The 16,108-nt window shown below is 40.4% G+C and overlaps 1 protein-coding gene across 2 annotated transcripts in view; it reads left to right on the top strand.

Moving 5' to 3' along the window:
* Positions 1-16,108, top strand: part of glra3 (glycine receptor, alpha 3) — a 140,584-nt gene that overhangs the window by 12,726 nt on the left and 111,750 nt on the right. For both annotated transcript variants that reach the window (XM_061977241.2, XM_061977240.2), the window contains exons 2-3: positions 1,512-1,642; positions 6,679-6,746. In XM_061977241.2, the coding sequence (XP_061833225.1) occupies positions 1,512-1,642; positions 6,679-6,746 (199 nt within the window). The remainder of the gene's footprint in view (positions 1-1,511; positions 1,643-6,678; positions 6,747-16,108) is intronic.

Here is a 16,108-nt window from a genome sequence, read left to right as displayed (position 1 = left end):
AGCCTCTGGCCCACGTATACACTGACATTTATTCACCTATACGCCTTTACACATGTACACATTTACATAGAGTCGTGGTCAAAAGTTTACTTTCACTTGTAAAGAACATAATGTCATGGCTGTCTTGACTTTCCAATCATTTCTACAACTCTTATTTTTTTTGTGATAGAGTGATTGGAGCACATATTTGTTGGTCACAAAACACGTTCATGAAGTTTGGTTCTTTTATGAATTTATTATGGGTCTACTGAAAATGTGAGCAAATGTGCTGGGTCAAAAGTATACATACAGCAATGTTAATATTTGCTTACATGTCCCTTGGCAAGTTTACCTGCAATAAGGCGCTTTTGGTAGCCATCCACAAGCTTCTGCTTGAATTTTTGATCAGTCCTCTTCACAAAATTGGTGTAGTTCAGCTAAATGTGTTGGTTTTCTGACATGGACTTGTTTCTTCAGCATTGTCCACACGTTTAAAGGCCTACTGAAACCCACTACTACCGACCACGCAGTCTAATAGTTTATATAACAATGATGAAATCTTAACATTGCAACACATGCCAATACGGCCAGGTTAACTTATAAAGTGCAATTTTAAATTTCCTGCGAAACTTCCGGTTGAAAACGTCTAGGTATGATGACGTATGCGCGTGACGTCGATGGTTGAAACGGAAGTATTGGGACGCCATTGTATCCAATACAAAAAGCTCAGTTTTCATCGCAAAATTCCACAGTATTCTGGACATCTGTGTTGGTGAATCTTTTGCAATTTGTTTAATGAACAATGGAGACTGCAAAGAAGAAAGCTGTAGATGCGATCGAAGTATTAGCGTCTGGCTACAGTAACACAACCAGGAGGACTTTGACTTGGATAGCAGACGCCTTATCCGACGCTAGCTGCCGACCGCATCGATGATCGGGTGAAGTCCTTCGTCGCTCCGTCGATCGCTGGAACGCAGGTGAGCTTCGGTGTTGATGAGCAGATGAGGGCTGGCGTAGGTGGAGAGCTAATGTTTTTATCATAGCTTTGTCGAGGTCCGTAGCTAAGTTAGATTCAATGACGTCGTTAGCAACAGCATTGTTAAGCTTCACCAGGCCACTGGTGCAACTTGAATCCGTCCCTGTTGGTGTTGTTACACCCTCCGACAACACACCGACGAGGCATGATGTCTCCAAGGTACGGAAAACAGTCGAAAAAACGGAAAATAACAGAGCTGATTTGACTCGGTGTTTGTAATGTGTTTGAGAAAATGGCGGATTGCTTCCCGATGTGACGGATTGCTTCACGTTGTGACGTCATCGCTCCGAGAGCGAATAATAGAAAGGCGTTTAATTCGCCAAAATTCACCCATTTAGAGTTCGGAAATCGGTTAAAAAAATATATGGTCTTTTTTCTGCAACATCAAGGTATATATTGACGCTTACATAGGTCTGGTGATAATGTTCCCCTTTAAGCTCAATATTGTGCTAAGATAACAAAATGTTAAGTGTGTGTTATATTGTGTCTTTAACAGTGTTGGCCGGTGCAAGGAGGGTGACAATGCTGCGAGAACTCGACAAGCCCCAATGTCTCCCTCTGACTTCCTGGACAAACTGATGGGAAGAACATCTGGATATGATGCCAGAATAAGACCAAACTTTAAAGGTATTAGTCAACTGATCTACTTGGACAATGAACTACCGTATTTTTTCGGAGTATAAGTCTGGCCGAAAATGCATAATAAAGAAGGAAAAATACAGATATACGTCGCACTGGAGTATAAGTCGCGTTTTTTGGGGAAATTTATTTGATAAAAGCCAACACCAAGAATAGACATTTGAAAGGCAATTTAAAATAAATAAAGAATAGTGAACAACAGGCTGAATAAGTGTACGTTATATGAGGCATAAATAACCAACTGGTATGTTAACGTAACATATTATGGTAAGAGTCATTCAAATAACTATAACATATACAACATGCTATACGTTTACCAAACAATCTGTCACTCCTAATCGCTAAATCCCATGAAATCTTATACGTCTAGTCCAGGGGTCGGCAATCCGCAGCTCCGGAGCCGCATGCGGCTCTTTGACCACTCTGATGCGGCTCAGCTGCATTCTTGCCAACCCTCCCGATTTTTCCGGGAGACTTCCGGATTTCACTGCCTCTCCCAGGGCAAACATTCTCCGATTTTCACCCGGACAATAAAATCTAGGGCGTGCCGTGATGGCACTGCATTTTGCGTCCTCTACAACATGTCGTCGCGTCCGCTTTTTCACCTAAGAAACAGCGTGCCGGCCGAGTCACATTTTGTATGCGGCGTCTGCTCACACACTAAGTGACAGCAAGGCATACTTGTTCAACAGACATACAGATCACACTGATGGTGGCAGTATAAACAACTATAACACTGTTACAAATATGCGCCACACTGTGAACCCACACCAAACAAGAATGACAAACACATTTCGGGAGAACATCCACACCGTAACACAACATAAACACAACAGAACAAATACCCAGAATCCCATGCATCCCTAACTCTTCCGGGCTACATTACACACCCTGCTACCACCAAACCCCGCCCACCTCAATCTACGCACGGGGGGTGTGAGGGTGTTGTTGATGTGTGGGGGGGGCAAGGTTGGGGTGGCGGGCTTTGGTAGTAGCGGGGGTGTATAAAGTAGCCCGGAAGAGTTAGGGATGCATGGGATTCTGGGTATTTGTTCTGTTGTGTTACGGTGCGGATGTTCTCCCGAAATGTGTTTGTCATTCTTGTTTGGTGTGGGTTCACAGTGTAGCGCATATTAGGAAGAGTGTTAAAGTTGTTTATATCGCCACCCTCAGTGTGATCTGTATGGCTGTTAACCAAGTATGCTTGGCATTCACTTATGTGTGTCTGCGGAAGCCTCATATAACATGTAACTGGGCTGGCAAGCTGTTTGTTCAAGCCGTAGAGGGCGCTAAAGGTAGTGACATCACGGCACGCCCATATTATTGTTGTTTGGGTGAAAATCAGCATACATTCGAGAGAATAGTTTCCCTGAAATTCGGGAGTCTACCGGAAAAATCGGGAGGGTTGGCAAGTGTGACGCTGTCAAGTGCCCTTCATATAAAACTTGCGGGCCACACTAACATTACATTTCCATATTAAGGTGCGTGCCGCATGTCTGAGACCCCTGGTTTATACATAGCACAAAGCAAAAAAAAACTTTGTATGTAGTGTTATTTCATTTTAAATTTCAAAAGAGTTTTGTGGCTCCCATTGTTTTCTTTAATTTGTGGAAACGGGTCAAAATGGCTCTTTGAGTGGTAAAGGTTGCCGACCCCTGGTCTAGTCTCTTACGTGAATGAGCTAAATAATATTATTTGATATTTTACGGTAATGTGTTAATAATTTCACACATAAGTCGCTCCTGAGTAGAAGTCGCACCCCCGGCCAAACTATGCAAAAAACTGCGACTTATAGTCCGAAAAATATGGTAATCATGCATGAAAAACCATATTCATGAATTGTCTACATGTATACTGTATGCTTTTAACCCAGTGGCATGCAGTGCATTTCATACTTGGGTATTTAACCAACTTAATCCACCTCTTAATACCACCACTATCATGTCACAATTCTATAAACCATCAATAATGTACAAAAATGTAATTTGATAAAGTGTGTCATAACATAGAGAGGAGCATTTTGCGCATAAGGGATGGATATCATTAATACTAAAGTAAGAAACCCAGTTAACCCTTTATTAGGAATGGGAATGATCGAGTCGGTATTTTATCGATTCTCTTATCAAGTCTCACTTGGAAAAAAAAAGTTGATTGCAATTTTTGGGGAATTTTGCCTATTTTTCACAATCTTTATAAAAAAACATGACTACAAATGTTTTTTGATGATGCATTCTAACTTGTAAATACAGCGGAGCCAAAGGGAGGTCATCTATTTCGCCATTAAAATCCAATTAATAACCATTCAAAAACCGCCAAAGATACTCCATTTACATTTCGTGATTTGAATATTAACCAAGTATTAGTGATATTGTTATAAGCGCTAACACAGAAAAACTCTTTTGTAGCGACGCTGTGATCACAAGCCTGTGTACAATTTCGACATGATCGACTGGCGAGGTGTTTTCTCGCTTCCTTGCTCCCTGTAGTTTATTTTAGATCATAAATCATGCATATCACCTGGACAGAAGAAGTCTGAGGACGTATGCCGACAAGTTGGTAGACTTTGACAGCCATTAAGGACCCGGATATGGCGAGAATGACACGAAAAGTCACTTGGTACCGGGCCCCCCGCCCCGTTTCTTTGTGAGGATTATGGTCATTTTTCATTTAAATGCGAATATATGAACATCCAAGCAGTCGGCATTCTAATGGCAGCAGACATTGCACAGTAAGATATGTTTTACTATGTCTGTTGGCTCTCATTTAAAGGGGAACATTATCACCAGACCTATGTAAGTGTCAATATATACCTTGATGTTGCAGAAAAAAGACCATATATTTTTTTAACCGATTTCCGAACTCTAAATGGGTGAATTTTGGCGAATTAAACGCCTTTCTATTATTCGCTCTCGTTGTGACGTCCCATCGGGAAGCAATCCGCCATTTTCTCAAACACATTACAAACACCGAGTCAAATCAGCTCTGTTATTTTCCGTTTTTTCGACTGTTTTCCGTACCTTGGAGACATCATGCCTCGTCGGTGTGTTGTCGGAGGGTGTAACAACACCAACAGGGACGGATTCAAGTTGCACCAGTGGCAAGAAGTTGGACGTTTGTTCCGCACACTTTACCGACGAAAGCTATGCTACGACAGAGATGGCAATAATGTGTGGATATCCTGCGACACTCAAAGCAGATGCAAAAAGTCAAAGAAATCTCCGAGCGGATGAGGGTATGTCTACTGAATATATTAATTGATGAAAACTGGGCTGTCTGTACTCTCAAAGTGCATGTTGTTGCCAAATGTATTTCATATGCTGTAAACCTAGTTCATAGTTGTTAGTTTCTTTTAATGCCAAACAAACACATACCAATCGTTGGTTAGAAGGCGATCGCCGAATTCCTCCTCGCTTTCTCCCGTGTCGCTGGCTGTCGTGTCGTTTTCGTCGGTTTCAGTTGCATACGGTTCAAACCGATATGGCTCAATAGCTTCAGTTTCTTCTTCAATTTCGTTTTCGCTACCTGCCTCCACACTACAACCATCCGTTTCAATACATGCGTAATCTGTTGAATCGCTTAAGCCGCTGAAATCCGAGTCTGAATCCGAGCTAATGTCGCTATACCTTGCTGTTCTATGCGCCATGTTTGTTTGTATTGGCATCACTATGTGACGTCACAGGAAAATGGACGGGTGTATATAACGATGGTTAAAATCAGGCACTTTGAAGCTTTTTTTTAGGGATATTGCGTGATGGGTAAAATTTTGAAAAAAACTTTGAAAAATAAAATAAGCCACTGGGAACTGATTTTTAATGGTTTTAACCCTTCTGAAATTGTGATAATGTTCCCCTTAAAGTCTGCAGTAAGTAATAATCACAGATGAAGGGGGGGGGAAAAAGCAAACAATGCTTAAAATGATCAAACTACATAAATATTAAATGTTATTGTAAATGTGCCCGTTACTACATTACATATATATACTTACATCATGTATATAAAACCTCACTGGAGGTGTTTGGATGTTTTTAAGGGCTTTATTGGCTGAATAGAGCGGCTCCTAAAGGCTCCCTTGTACGTGGATTTTTCATCGCATTTAATATTTAGAACGCAAAAAAACACCCATTGTCATGTCTTTCATAATGATTGTGAACGATAGGCAAAATTCCCAAAAAAGTGCAGTTCCTCTTTAAGAAGACCACAGCCTTGGTGCTAGGGCCCCAGAGTCATTGGAAAAATATTTAGAAAATAATTAACATCCATCCATCCATCCCATCCATTTTCTACCGCTTATTCCCTTTGGGGTCGCGGGGGGCGCTGGAGCCTATCTCAGCTACAATCGGGCGGAAGGCGGGGTACACCCTGGACAAGTCGCCACCTTATCACAGGGCCAACACAGATAGACAGACAACATTCACACTCACATTCACACACTAGGGCCAATTTAGTGTTGCCAATCAACTTATCCCCAGGTGCATGACTTTGGAAGTGGGAGGAAGCCGGAGTACCCGGAGGGAACCCACGCAGTCACGGGGAGAACATGCAAACCCCACACAGAAAGATCCCGAGCCCGGGATTGAACCCAAGACTACTCAGGACCTTCGTATTGTGAGGCAGATGCACTAACCCCTCTTCCACCGTGCTTTCCCAGAACAATTGGACAAAATACAGGTGTTCCCTGATCAATAAAATATACACTTCATAGCGATCAGAATATTGCAAGGAGATGAACAAATATTATAATTTGTGTGATAAAAGCAACAGGGAATTGATGACTTGAAGTTTTGTACTGCAGTGACAGAGGAAATAATTGATTTTGTAAAAAAAATAACATGGAAATTATTAACAAAATGTTTTTTTCAAGAGATTCCAAAATCTAAAACAGTGATTTCAGTCATTTCTCATTTCCATACAAACACTAACTACTCTCGATTTCAACGTGAATGTAGCAGAAAATACTGGCTGCTTAAATTGTAGAGTTTTGTATGCTAGAATAGTATGTAATGGTTGTGATTATCCCTTTGCAGGTCCTCCAGTGAATGTTTCCTGTAACATTTTCATCAACAGCTTTGGTTCCATTGCTGAAACCACCATGGTATGTATATAATGTGCAACCTAGGTTCCCATAGTGGGTTACGTAAATAAAAATTAAAAACAACGGTTTTATATTGATTTTAAACATAGTTGTGCTGTACGTTTGAATGCCTCATCTTGTGAACAGTGGCTGTACTCAAGTTGTTGATTATGAGCAGTGTTGGGACTAACGCGTTACAAAGTAACTAGTAATCTAACGCGTTATTTTTTTTATTCAGTAATTTAGTTACCGTTACTACATGATGCGTTACTGCGTTATTTTACGTTACTTTTGATGTAGTATCGGCTAGAAACAGAAGCGCTGCGGTGTCGTTCTTCTGAATCTTCCTCTGTCACAAGCCGGAGAGAAGAAAAGAGGCGCGGTCTATGTGTGTGTGGGTGTGGGTGTGGGGAGGGGATGAGGCACACAACTGATCCGCGGTTTGATATATGAAACAAAAAAAAAAGTTGTTGGCACGTTCAGTCCACACACAGCGTGGTCATGGCGAGCGGAGTAACGGAGGAGCTTGAACGCCCCCGCCATTGAATCGGTGTGTTTATAAGTGCAGACTCGGTTGTGCAAAACGAGGGTTTTAAACACATGCTGAACGTGCTTGAACCACGTTACGACATCCCGTCGCGCACCCACTTCAGCAATAAGATTGTGCCAGATCTTTATGAGCAGGAGAAGAAAAAAGTTGTGGATGAACTATCCCGAGCATCATCTGTTGCGCTCATGACAGACGGGTGGACGTCCAGCGGAACTATAAGCGCTCACTTCATCACAGCAGACTGGGAGATGAGAAGACACGCCCCCTCTACGAGAGTCACCTTGCGCAGGTGCTGACACAAGCAGTGGAGGAATGGAAGATAAAGATATCCCAGTCACACGTGATAATGCCAAAAATCAAATAATTACAGAGAATGAGGCAGGACTGGGACCACAGATAGGTGCTTTGCACATGTAGTGAATTTGGCATCACAGAAGGGAATCTCAGTCAATTGGATGGAGCGCCTCTTTGGGAGGATCAGGAAGGTTTCTTACTTCCACCCAAGCACAACAGCTGCTCATGTGCTTAAGACAAAGCAAGAAATGCTAAAGCTGCCTGCTCATACATGATGTCCCAACGAGGTGGAACTCCACTTATGATATGTTGGAGCAGCAGGCAGCTATATACTCTGCATTGACCCACAACACCCTGAAGACAAATGTCACCCTGTCTGATGATGATGTGAGAGTGGCAGGTGAGGTCCTCCAGGTGCTTAAACCCCTCAAAAGTGTTCCATCTCTACTGAGCACTGAAACTTCACCATCTGTGTCAATAATCCTGCCACTGAAAACAAGGATTCTACAATCCATGGCTCCAAGTGTGCAAGACAGCAGCATCACTCCAGATGTCAGGCTTTATGTTTCAAGGAAGATGATGTGCCTTCTTATGTTGCACTTTAACTTGCTTTTTATTCATGGTCATTGGTCCAAGTTTAAAGAAAGGAGGAATGCCTTTTTATGTTGCACTGTTTTTCATTAATTATGTTCAAAGGAAAATAAAAATGTATGTCAAGTTGATCAACAGATTGTATTATTCTCCAGTACTGAAATGAAGGCAAAAAGGGCATTAATGGGAGCTTTAAAAAAAAAAGAAGAAAAAAAGAAGTAACTAAATAGTTACTTTTCACAGTAACGCATTACTTTTTGGTGTAAGTAACTGAGTTAGTAACTGAGTTACTTTTGAAATAAAGTAACTAGTAACTGTAACTAGTTACTGGTTTTCAGTAACTAACCCAACACTGATTATGAGTGCATTATATGAATAAATAGGAATGTTTGATTATTTTGTGTATTAAGAATTTTCAATGTTTATTTTCTTTATATTACAGTGGGGCCTCAACTTAAGAGTGCCCACACTTAAAAGTGTTATGAGATAAGCGCTGTCTCTCTTCTAAATGTTATGCTTTAACTTGTAAGCAACAAAACTGAGTTACAAGCCTTCCTGCCACAATGAATCCCGTACAATCTGCCCAAAACATCCGGTCTTACTCGCTAGCTTTAGGTTATAGCTGGAGATGGACAGAACTTGCCATGATATGAAAGAACGTGAGTGTAAAAGTGCCGCTGATTTGATTTCAGATAGCAGTCGCATTGCATTCATTCGATTTATACCCATATAAGAAAATGGCTATGGTCGGATTTTTACAAATCTAAATTGGCATGAAAAACTCAACATACAGGTGACATGAAGTCAGAAAAATCTAAATTCACCTGGATTTTGAAGGTAGCCTAATTAAAGATTGTGTATTGTCTTGTTGATTGAGTATCTTACTGGGCTTCTGTTACCTGTGCCATTCACTTACCAGGTCACCCTTGGGGGCCATTTTCTTGATGTTCTTGAAAGCTTTTTGTTTTTCCTGGGTTCTGTTCTTAGACGCCCATTAGTCCTTGGCCCCCTTTTATCACTTTGGGTATAACCTTAGGATGCTGGACTTTGGATAGATCCCTCTATGCATTGCTCAGAGCTTTGTTGTTCTACTATACTGTAAGTGACTTGCATTTGTTCCATTTAGGGATGTCCCGATCCAGGTTTTTGCACTTCCGATCCGATACCGATATTGTTTTTGCATTTCCGATCCGATACCGATACTGACCGATACCGATACTGGCCTATCCGAGCATGTATTAAAGTTTAAAGTTATTTAGCCTACTTAGTTGTCAGAATCATGTTGAAAAGGGTTTTAGTACTCTTGATAACAACTAGCCAGCTGAATTAGGGGAGTTTGAATAATACACAATGGTTGGTAACAAGAAACTGACCTGTTTATTCAAGGATAAACACAAAATAGACAAAATTATACATGACAAACAGAAATGGCATCATTGAACTAGGGCTGGGCGATATGGCCTTTTTTTAATATTGCGATATTTTAAGGCCATATTGCGATACACAATATATATCTCGATATTTTGCCTTAGCCTTGAATGAACACTTGATGCATATAATCACATCAGTATGATGATTCTATGTGTTTTGATTGATTGATTGAGACTTTTATTAGTAGGTTGCACAGTGAAGTACATATTCCATACAATTGACCACTAAATGGTAACACCCCAATAAGTTTTTCAACTTGTTTAAGTCGGGGTCCACTTAAATTGATTCATGATACAGATATATACTATCAGATATATACTATCATCATAATACAGTCATCACACAAGATAATCACATTGAATTATTTACATTATTTATAATCCAGGGTGTGGAGGGGGGCGCCGGATGTAAGTGTCAAAAAGACAGCCAAAAGAGTTTGATATGAGAATAAATCTAAAGTTAAAATATAGGGTAGAAATGCACCCATTTGCAGGAAATGTAGTCTTGATTTTCAAAATTTTCTTTCAAGGCTTGCATGTCTACATTAAAACATTCTTCTTCATACTGCATTAATATATGCTACTTTTAAACTTTCATGTAGAGAAGGAAATCACAACTAAAAAAATCACTAATTTTTTCATACGGTGTTGATGTGGAAATTTTTGCCTCGGCATTTTGATGGTGTGGACGTGGCACCGAATGGAGATAAGCGTCTCGACAGACGTTACAATATTTGAACAATGATGACGAAAACTGTTTTCTCTGTCGTGTCCGTGTGTCGAAAATTGTTATGCGCTTATTTTTTTATTTGATTTTGTGCGTGGCATAGATTTGCTATGCGCAGAGGACGTTTAAACAGTGCGCAATTGCACAGGCGAGCACCTTAGAAGGAGCGTTGCTCGCACGGCTGCGCTAGCATCACAGCTAACGTTAACCATGCTGCTAACTCTCTGCTCGGGGAGGACGTATACGTATGTGACGTATGACGTGACAGTATGTGACGTATGTCGTGACAGTATGTGACGTGTGTAAGAAGGTGCACTTGCTGTCTGTGAGAGGGAGACACAGGAAAGAGTGAGAAGGTAATGCCAGCAGCTAAAAGCAACTGCGTGAGAATTCACAGACCTGTGGATGTGTTGAAGGTGTGCTGGAAAATGCGGAACGGAAATTACGGAGCAGCAGAAAAGTGGAATGTATTATTTAAATCGGTGCGTTGAAAACACGGACCGGAGTTTTTTTTTAAACTGGATCTGGATTGGCATTTTCCCATGCCTTGCCGATACGCAATTTTTGGCAAATATCGGCAGCCGATCCGATCCAAATATCGGATCGGGACATTCCTATTCTGGTTATTATTTTTGCCGTTCAGCTGACTCTTTGGGATCTGCCTCACCTTCTGTCAGTATTTGGCAGTGGCTGACCACCGAGCTGCCTTCTCGTGGTTACCTGTGGGATTCCCAGTTATTTTTAGCTGCCCTGTACATCTTTTATTTTTCGCCTCCAGTAAAACTTGTAGTATCTAAAAGTCCTATTGGCATAAGGGGAAATTGTTTTGCAGATCGTGCAAACTACGTGCCGTCTCTGAGGTTTTGACAGACAGTTCATATCTCAACGTTGTCAAGAGGAGAGTCTTCTATTCAATTCTGGAGAGGCTTCTATTCAAATCTGGAGAGGTCTCATATGTTACATTGGGTTTAAGGCCTTTATGTCTTCTTACCATCGGTCTTTTGATGCACTCGCTACTTTTTTCCTCTGGCAAACGGGACATCTCTGTGACCTCAAAACATAACTGACACATTCATATTTACAGTAGTTGGCATGTTGGGTAAAATGCCTACCCAGTGCAGACAGGAAAGGACTAAACCAACTGATTAATAAAGGTGGCTCTGTGGTTCGTACTTAGCTACCACCAGTCCAACAGGTGACGGAGGGAAAAGATGCTCTCATATTTTAAGATTTGATGCTTTTCCATGTCCTAGATGTGATCGAAAAAGCGCCTTCAGTCAGAGACTGATTGCACCAATGTTAAAGGGGAACATTATCACCAGACCTATGTAAGCGTCAATATATACCTTGATGTTGCAGAAAAAAGACTGTATATTTTTTTAACCGATTTCCGAACTCTAAATGGGTGAATTTTGGCGAATTAAACGCCTTTCTATTATTCGCTCTCGGAGCGATGACGTCACAACGTGACATCACATCGGGAAGCAATCAGCCATTTTCTCAAACACGAGTCAAATAGCTCTGTTATTTTCCGTTTTTTCGACTGTTTTCCGTACCTTGGAGACATCATGCCTCGTGGGTGTGTTGTCGGAGGGTGTAACAACACCAACAGGGACGGATTCAAGTTGCACCAGTGGCCCAAAGATGCGAGTATTCATTGTCTATTATAGAACCTTTTGTGTGATGATATTTGTGACCACTTGCATTTCAACCTTTTAATCTGTAGTTTCATATTTTATCCCTGGAAGTGGAAACAAAAATGTGGAGGTCAGAGAATTAAATTACATTTTGAATTTATAATGTAAGTCGCCCTGTGCGACTTACATTATAAATTCTGAAACTCTGTCTCTCTTTCACTCTCACACTGGCTACAGTATCTCTCTGTCTCTCTCTCTCTCACACACACACTTTTTGAAAAATACATGCAAACACACAAAGAGGGCTTAAAGCCAGGTTTGTTCACTGCAGTCTGCACACGCCATCCATGTTAAACAGATGTATTGCTGTTACCCTTTTTTTTCATTTGCACACTCAATCCCTCCTAATCCATTCTGGATCTGTGTGACAGCAGCACAAAGGGACAAACTACAGCGTTTGACCTAAGAGCAGGATAGTTTAAAACAACTACAAGGTGAATATTTTTTTGTTCAAAGTAACCGCATTCTAGCCATCCACTTGTGATTTAAGGTGACAATACGCCCTTTTGCACCAAAAGTTCAGGAACGTTTAGTTCCTGTGGACCTGTTTGGTTTGTGTTTCCACAACATTTCCTAGTTCAGGGTAGTTTATATAAATCAGGCTCATATAGGCTGTATAATACTACATAGATTCCATGTAAATAATATTAGGTAATTTATTTTACTAAAGTGTATGTAAAAAAAAAAAAAAAAAAACCTAAGCAGTACGATACAAAACGATGTGGTTTATGGTTTAAGTTTTATTTCGAACATGCATAAAGTTACAATGTGATCGATATTTCCAGTTTGGCATTATAACATGTCCGAAAATGGGTAGGAAAAAGCAGACCTTATTTAATCTTACCCCTTTTCCATTTACAAACCCCGTTTCCATATGAATTGGGAAATTGTGTTGGATGTAAATATAAATGGAATACAATGATTTGCAAATCATTTTCAACCCATATTCAGTTGAATATGCTACAAAGACAACATATTTGATGTTCAAACTGATAAACATTTTTTTTTGGCAAATAATCATTAACTTCAGAATTTGATGCCAGCAACACGTGACAAAGAAGTTGGGAAAGGTGGCAATAAATACTGATAAAGTTGAGGAATGCTCATCAAACACTTATTTGGAACATCCCACAGGTGAACAGGCAAATTGGGAACAGGTGGGTGCCATGATTGGGTATAAAAGTAGATTCCATGAAATGCTCAGTCATTCACAAACAAGGATGGGGTGAGGGTCACCACTTTGTTAACAAATGCGTGAGCAAATTGTTGAACAGTTTAAGAAAAACATTTCTCAACGAGCTATTGCAAGGAATTTAGGGATTTCACCATCTACCTTAATATCATCAAAGGGTTCAGAGAATCTGGAGAAATCACTGCACGTAAGCAGCTAAGCCCGTGACCTTCGATCCCTCAGGCTGTACTGCATCAACAAGCGACATCAGTGTGTAAAGGATATCACCACATGGGCTCAGGAACACTTCAGAAACCCACTGTCAGTAACTACAGTTGGTCGCTACATCTGTAAGTGCAAGTTAAAACTCTCCTATGCAAGGCGAAAACCGTTTCTCAACAACACCCAAAAACGCCGTCGGCTTCGCTGGGCCTGAGCTCATCTAAGATGGACTGATACAAAGTGGAAAAGTGTTCTGTGGTCTGACGAGTCCACATTTCAAATTGTTTTTGGAAACTGGACGTGGTTTCCTCCGGACCAAAGAGGAAAAGAACCATCCGGATTGTTATAGGCGCAAAGTTGAAAAGCCAGCATCTGTGATGGTTTGATTTTTATTAAGGATTCCCATTAGCTGGTTGCCTCAACAACCCACTAGTCTTCCTGGGGTCCACAATTCAATACAATTACAAGTAAAAGCATATAATTATAACTACACAATACAGAAAAAAATAAATAAATAAAAGCATCAATAAGAAAACAAGCAAACAATTTACAGTCACAGAATAATAATTACTATAGCATATAATTATAACTACACAATACAGAAAAAAAAAAATAAATAAAAGCATCAATAAGAAAGCAAGCAAACAATTTACAGTCACAGAATAATAATTACCATATAAATATAACTACACAATATAAAACCAAACAAATCATCAACGAGCAGACTAATTTATTGACTCAGATAAAATATTACTCTCTTTTTAAAAACTTGTTTACTTTCAATGCCGGTGAGAATTTGAGGCAGGTTATTCCAGAGCGATAAAGATCTATAAATAAAAGATTTCCGCAAAGCCTTCTTCCTGGGATATACACCCCCATGGTATGGGGGTGTATTAGTGTTACTCAGCGACAGCCCAGAAACCTGACTGATCTAGAGAAGATCTGTGTGGAGGAGTGGGCCAAAATCCCTCCTGCAGTCTGTGCAAACCTGGTGAAGAACTACAGGAAACGTTTGACCTCTGTAATTGCAAACAAAGGCTACTCTACCAAATATTAATGTTGGTGTTCAAATACTTATTTTCAGCTTCATCACACAAATAAATTGTTAAAAAATCATAGATTGTGATTTCTGGATTTTTCCTTTTAGGTTATCTCTCATACAGTGGACATGCACCTACCATGAACATTTCAGACCCCTCCATGATTTCTAAGTGGGAGATCTTGCAAAATAGCAGGGTGTTCAAATACTTATTTTCTTGACTGTATATTATATATATAATTATTTCGATGTTAGTCCGTGCGTTCAAACTAGACATTTTAGCAGGGTAATGCCAACAATCTGCCCCGACTCCCGACGAAAATATTGCTGCGTAACTTTACAAATACATTTGGCTAATCGACATCAGTAAAATGTGGCGTAATTACTTTGTAAACCATCTTGCAAGAAGCATAAACAAGAGAAACGTCCAGCGTAGGAGTCGTCGATTGCCATTTGAAGCTCCTTGGAGTAGGATTCGGAATCGGCCGCGTATCTGCCAACCTCAGTCATGGAGAGAGGGAGGGGACTACAGAATGTTGACCGTGATTGAAGTACCATTTCTGGCCACATTACATATGGAACCGAAGGAAATAAGCGGTAGAAAATGGATGGATGGATGTACCTTTTAAAGGTTCCAAAAATTATTTAATAATCTTTTTTTTTATATTTTCCATGCCAAATGTTTCATTTACAAAAAAAAAAGTGTACTAAATTTGACATGAAAAGTCAGGCTTGTGTCCATTGTGTCCAACAGTCAGGGAAACATACCCTCAGTAGATAAAGAATTCATGAGAATTTTTATGGTCCATTTCAGCTCTATATTATAATGTATAAATAATAAATGTCAGTGTTTATTTTGCGGCAAAAACACAAACGCAACACATTGAGCGTTAGTTAGCCTGTTAGCATTCCTGTAGCATTTGGTTCACTCGGGTGGAGATTATTGACACAAATGGCATGTTAATGACTGCTTTTACGGCATGTAACAGAGCAAATAGTGAATATTTGATGTGATTTACCTTTGGTCCTCTTAAATCCCTACCATTTTGCATTTATCCTCAAACAATGTGGTCGTCGAGGCCCAGTGAGCGGCTTGAGTCGCTGCTTCGAAGTCTGGCTGAGTACTTAAAGGGGAACATTATCACCAGACCTATGTAAGCGTCAATATATACCTTGATGTTGCAGAAAAAAGACCATATATTTTTTTAACCGATTTCCGAACTCTAAATGGGTGAAGTTTGGCGAATTGAACGCCTTTTTATTATTCGCCCTCGGAGCGATGACGTCACATCGGGAAGCAATCCGCCATTTCCTCAAACACATTACAAACACCGAGTCAAATCAGCTCTGTTATTTTCCGTTTTTTTCGACTGTTTTCCGTACCTTGGAGACATCATGCCTCGTCGGAGGGTGTAACAACACCAACAGGGACGGATTCAAGTTGCACCAGTGGCCCAAAGATGCCAAAGTGGCAAGAAATTGGACGAAATTTGTTCAAAATACGAGGCTGTGGGGAAAGCCGACGAAATGGTCAGTCGTTTGTTCCGCACACTTTACCGACGAAAGCTATGCTACGACAGAGATGGCAAGAATGTGTGGATATCCTGCGACACTCAAAGCAGATGCATTTCCAACGATAAAGTCAAAGAAATCTTCCGCCAG

The sequence above is a fragment of the Nerophis lumbriciformis genome, linkage group LG16 (assembly GCF_033978685.3).
Source record: "Nerophis lumbriciformis linkage group LG16, RoL_Nlum_v2.1, whole genome shotgun sequence".
In the NCBI taxonomy this organism is placed as follows: Eukaryota; Metazoa; Chordata; class Actinopteri; order Syngnathiformes; family Syngnathidae; genus Nerophis; species Nerophis lumbriciformis.
Note: the sequence above shows the minus strand (reverse complement) of the source record. Positions and strands in the feature narration are given on the sequence as shown.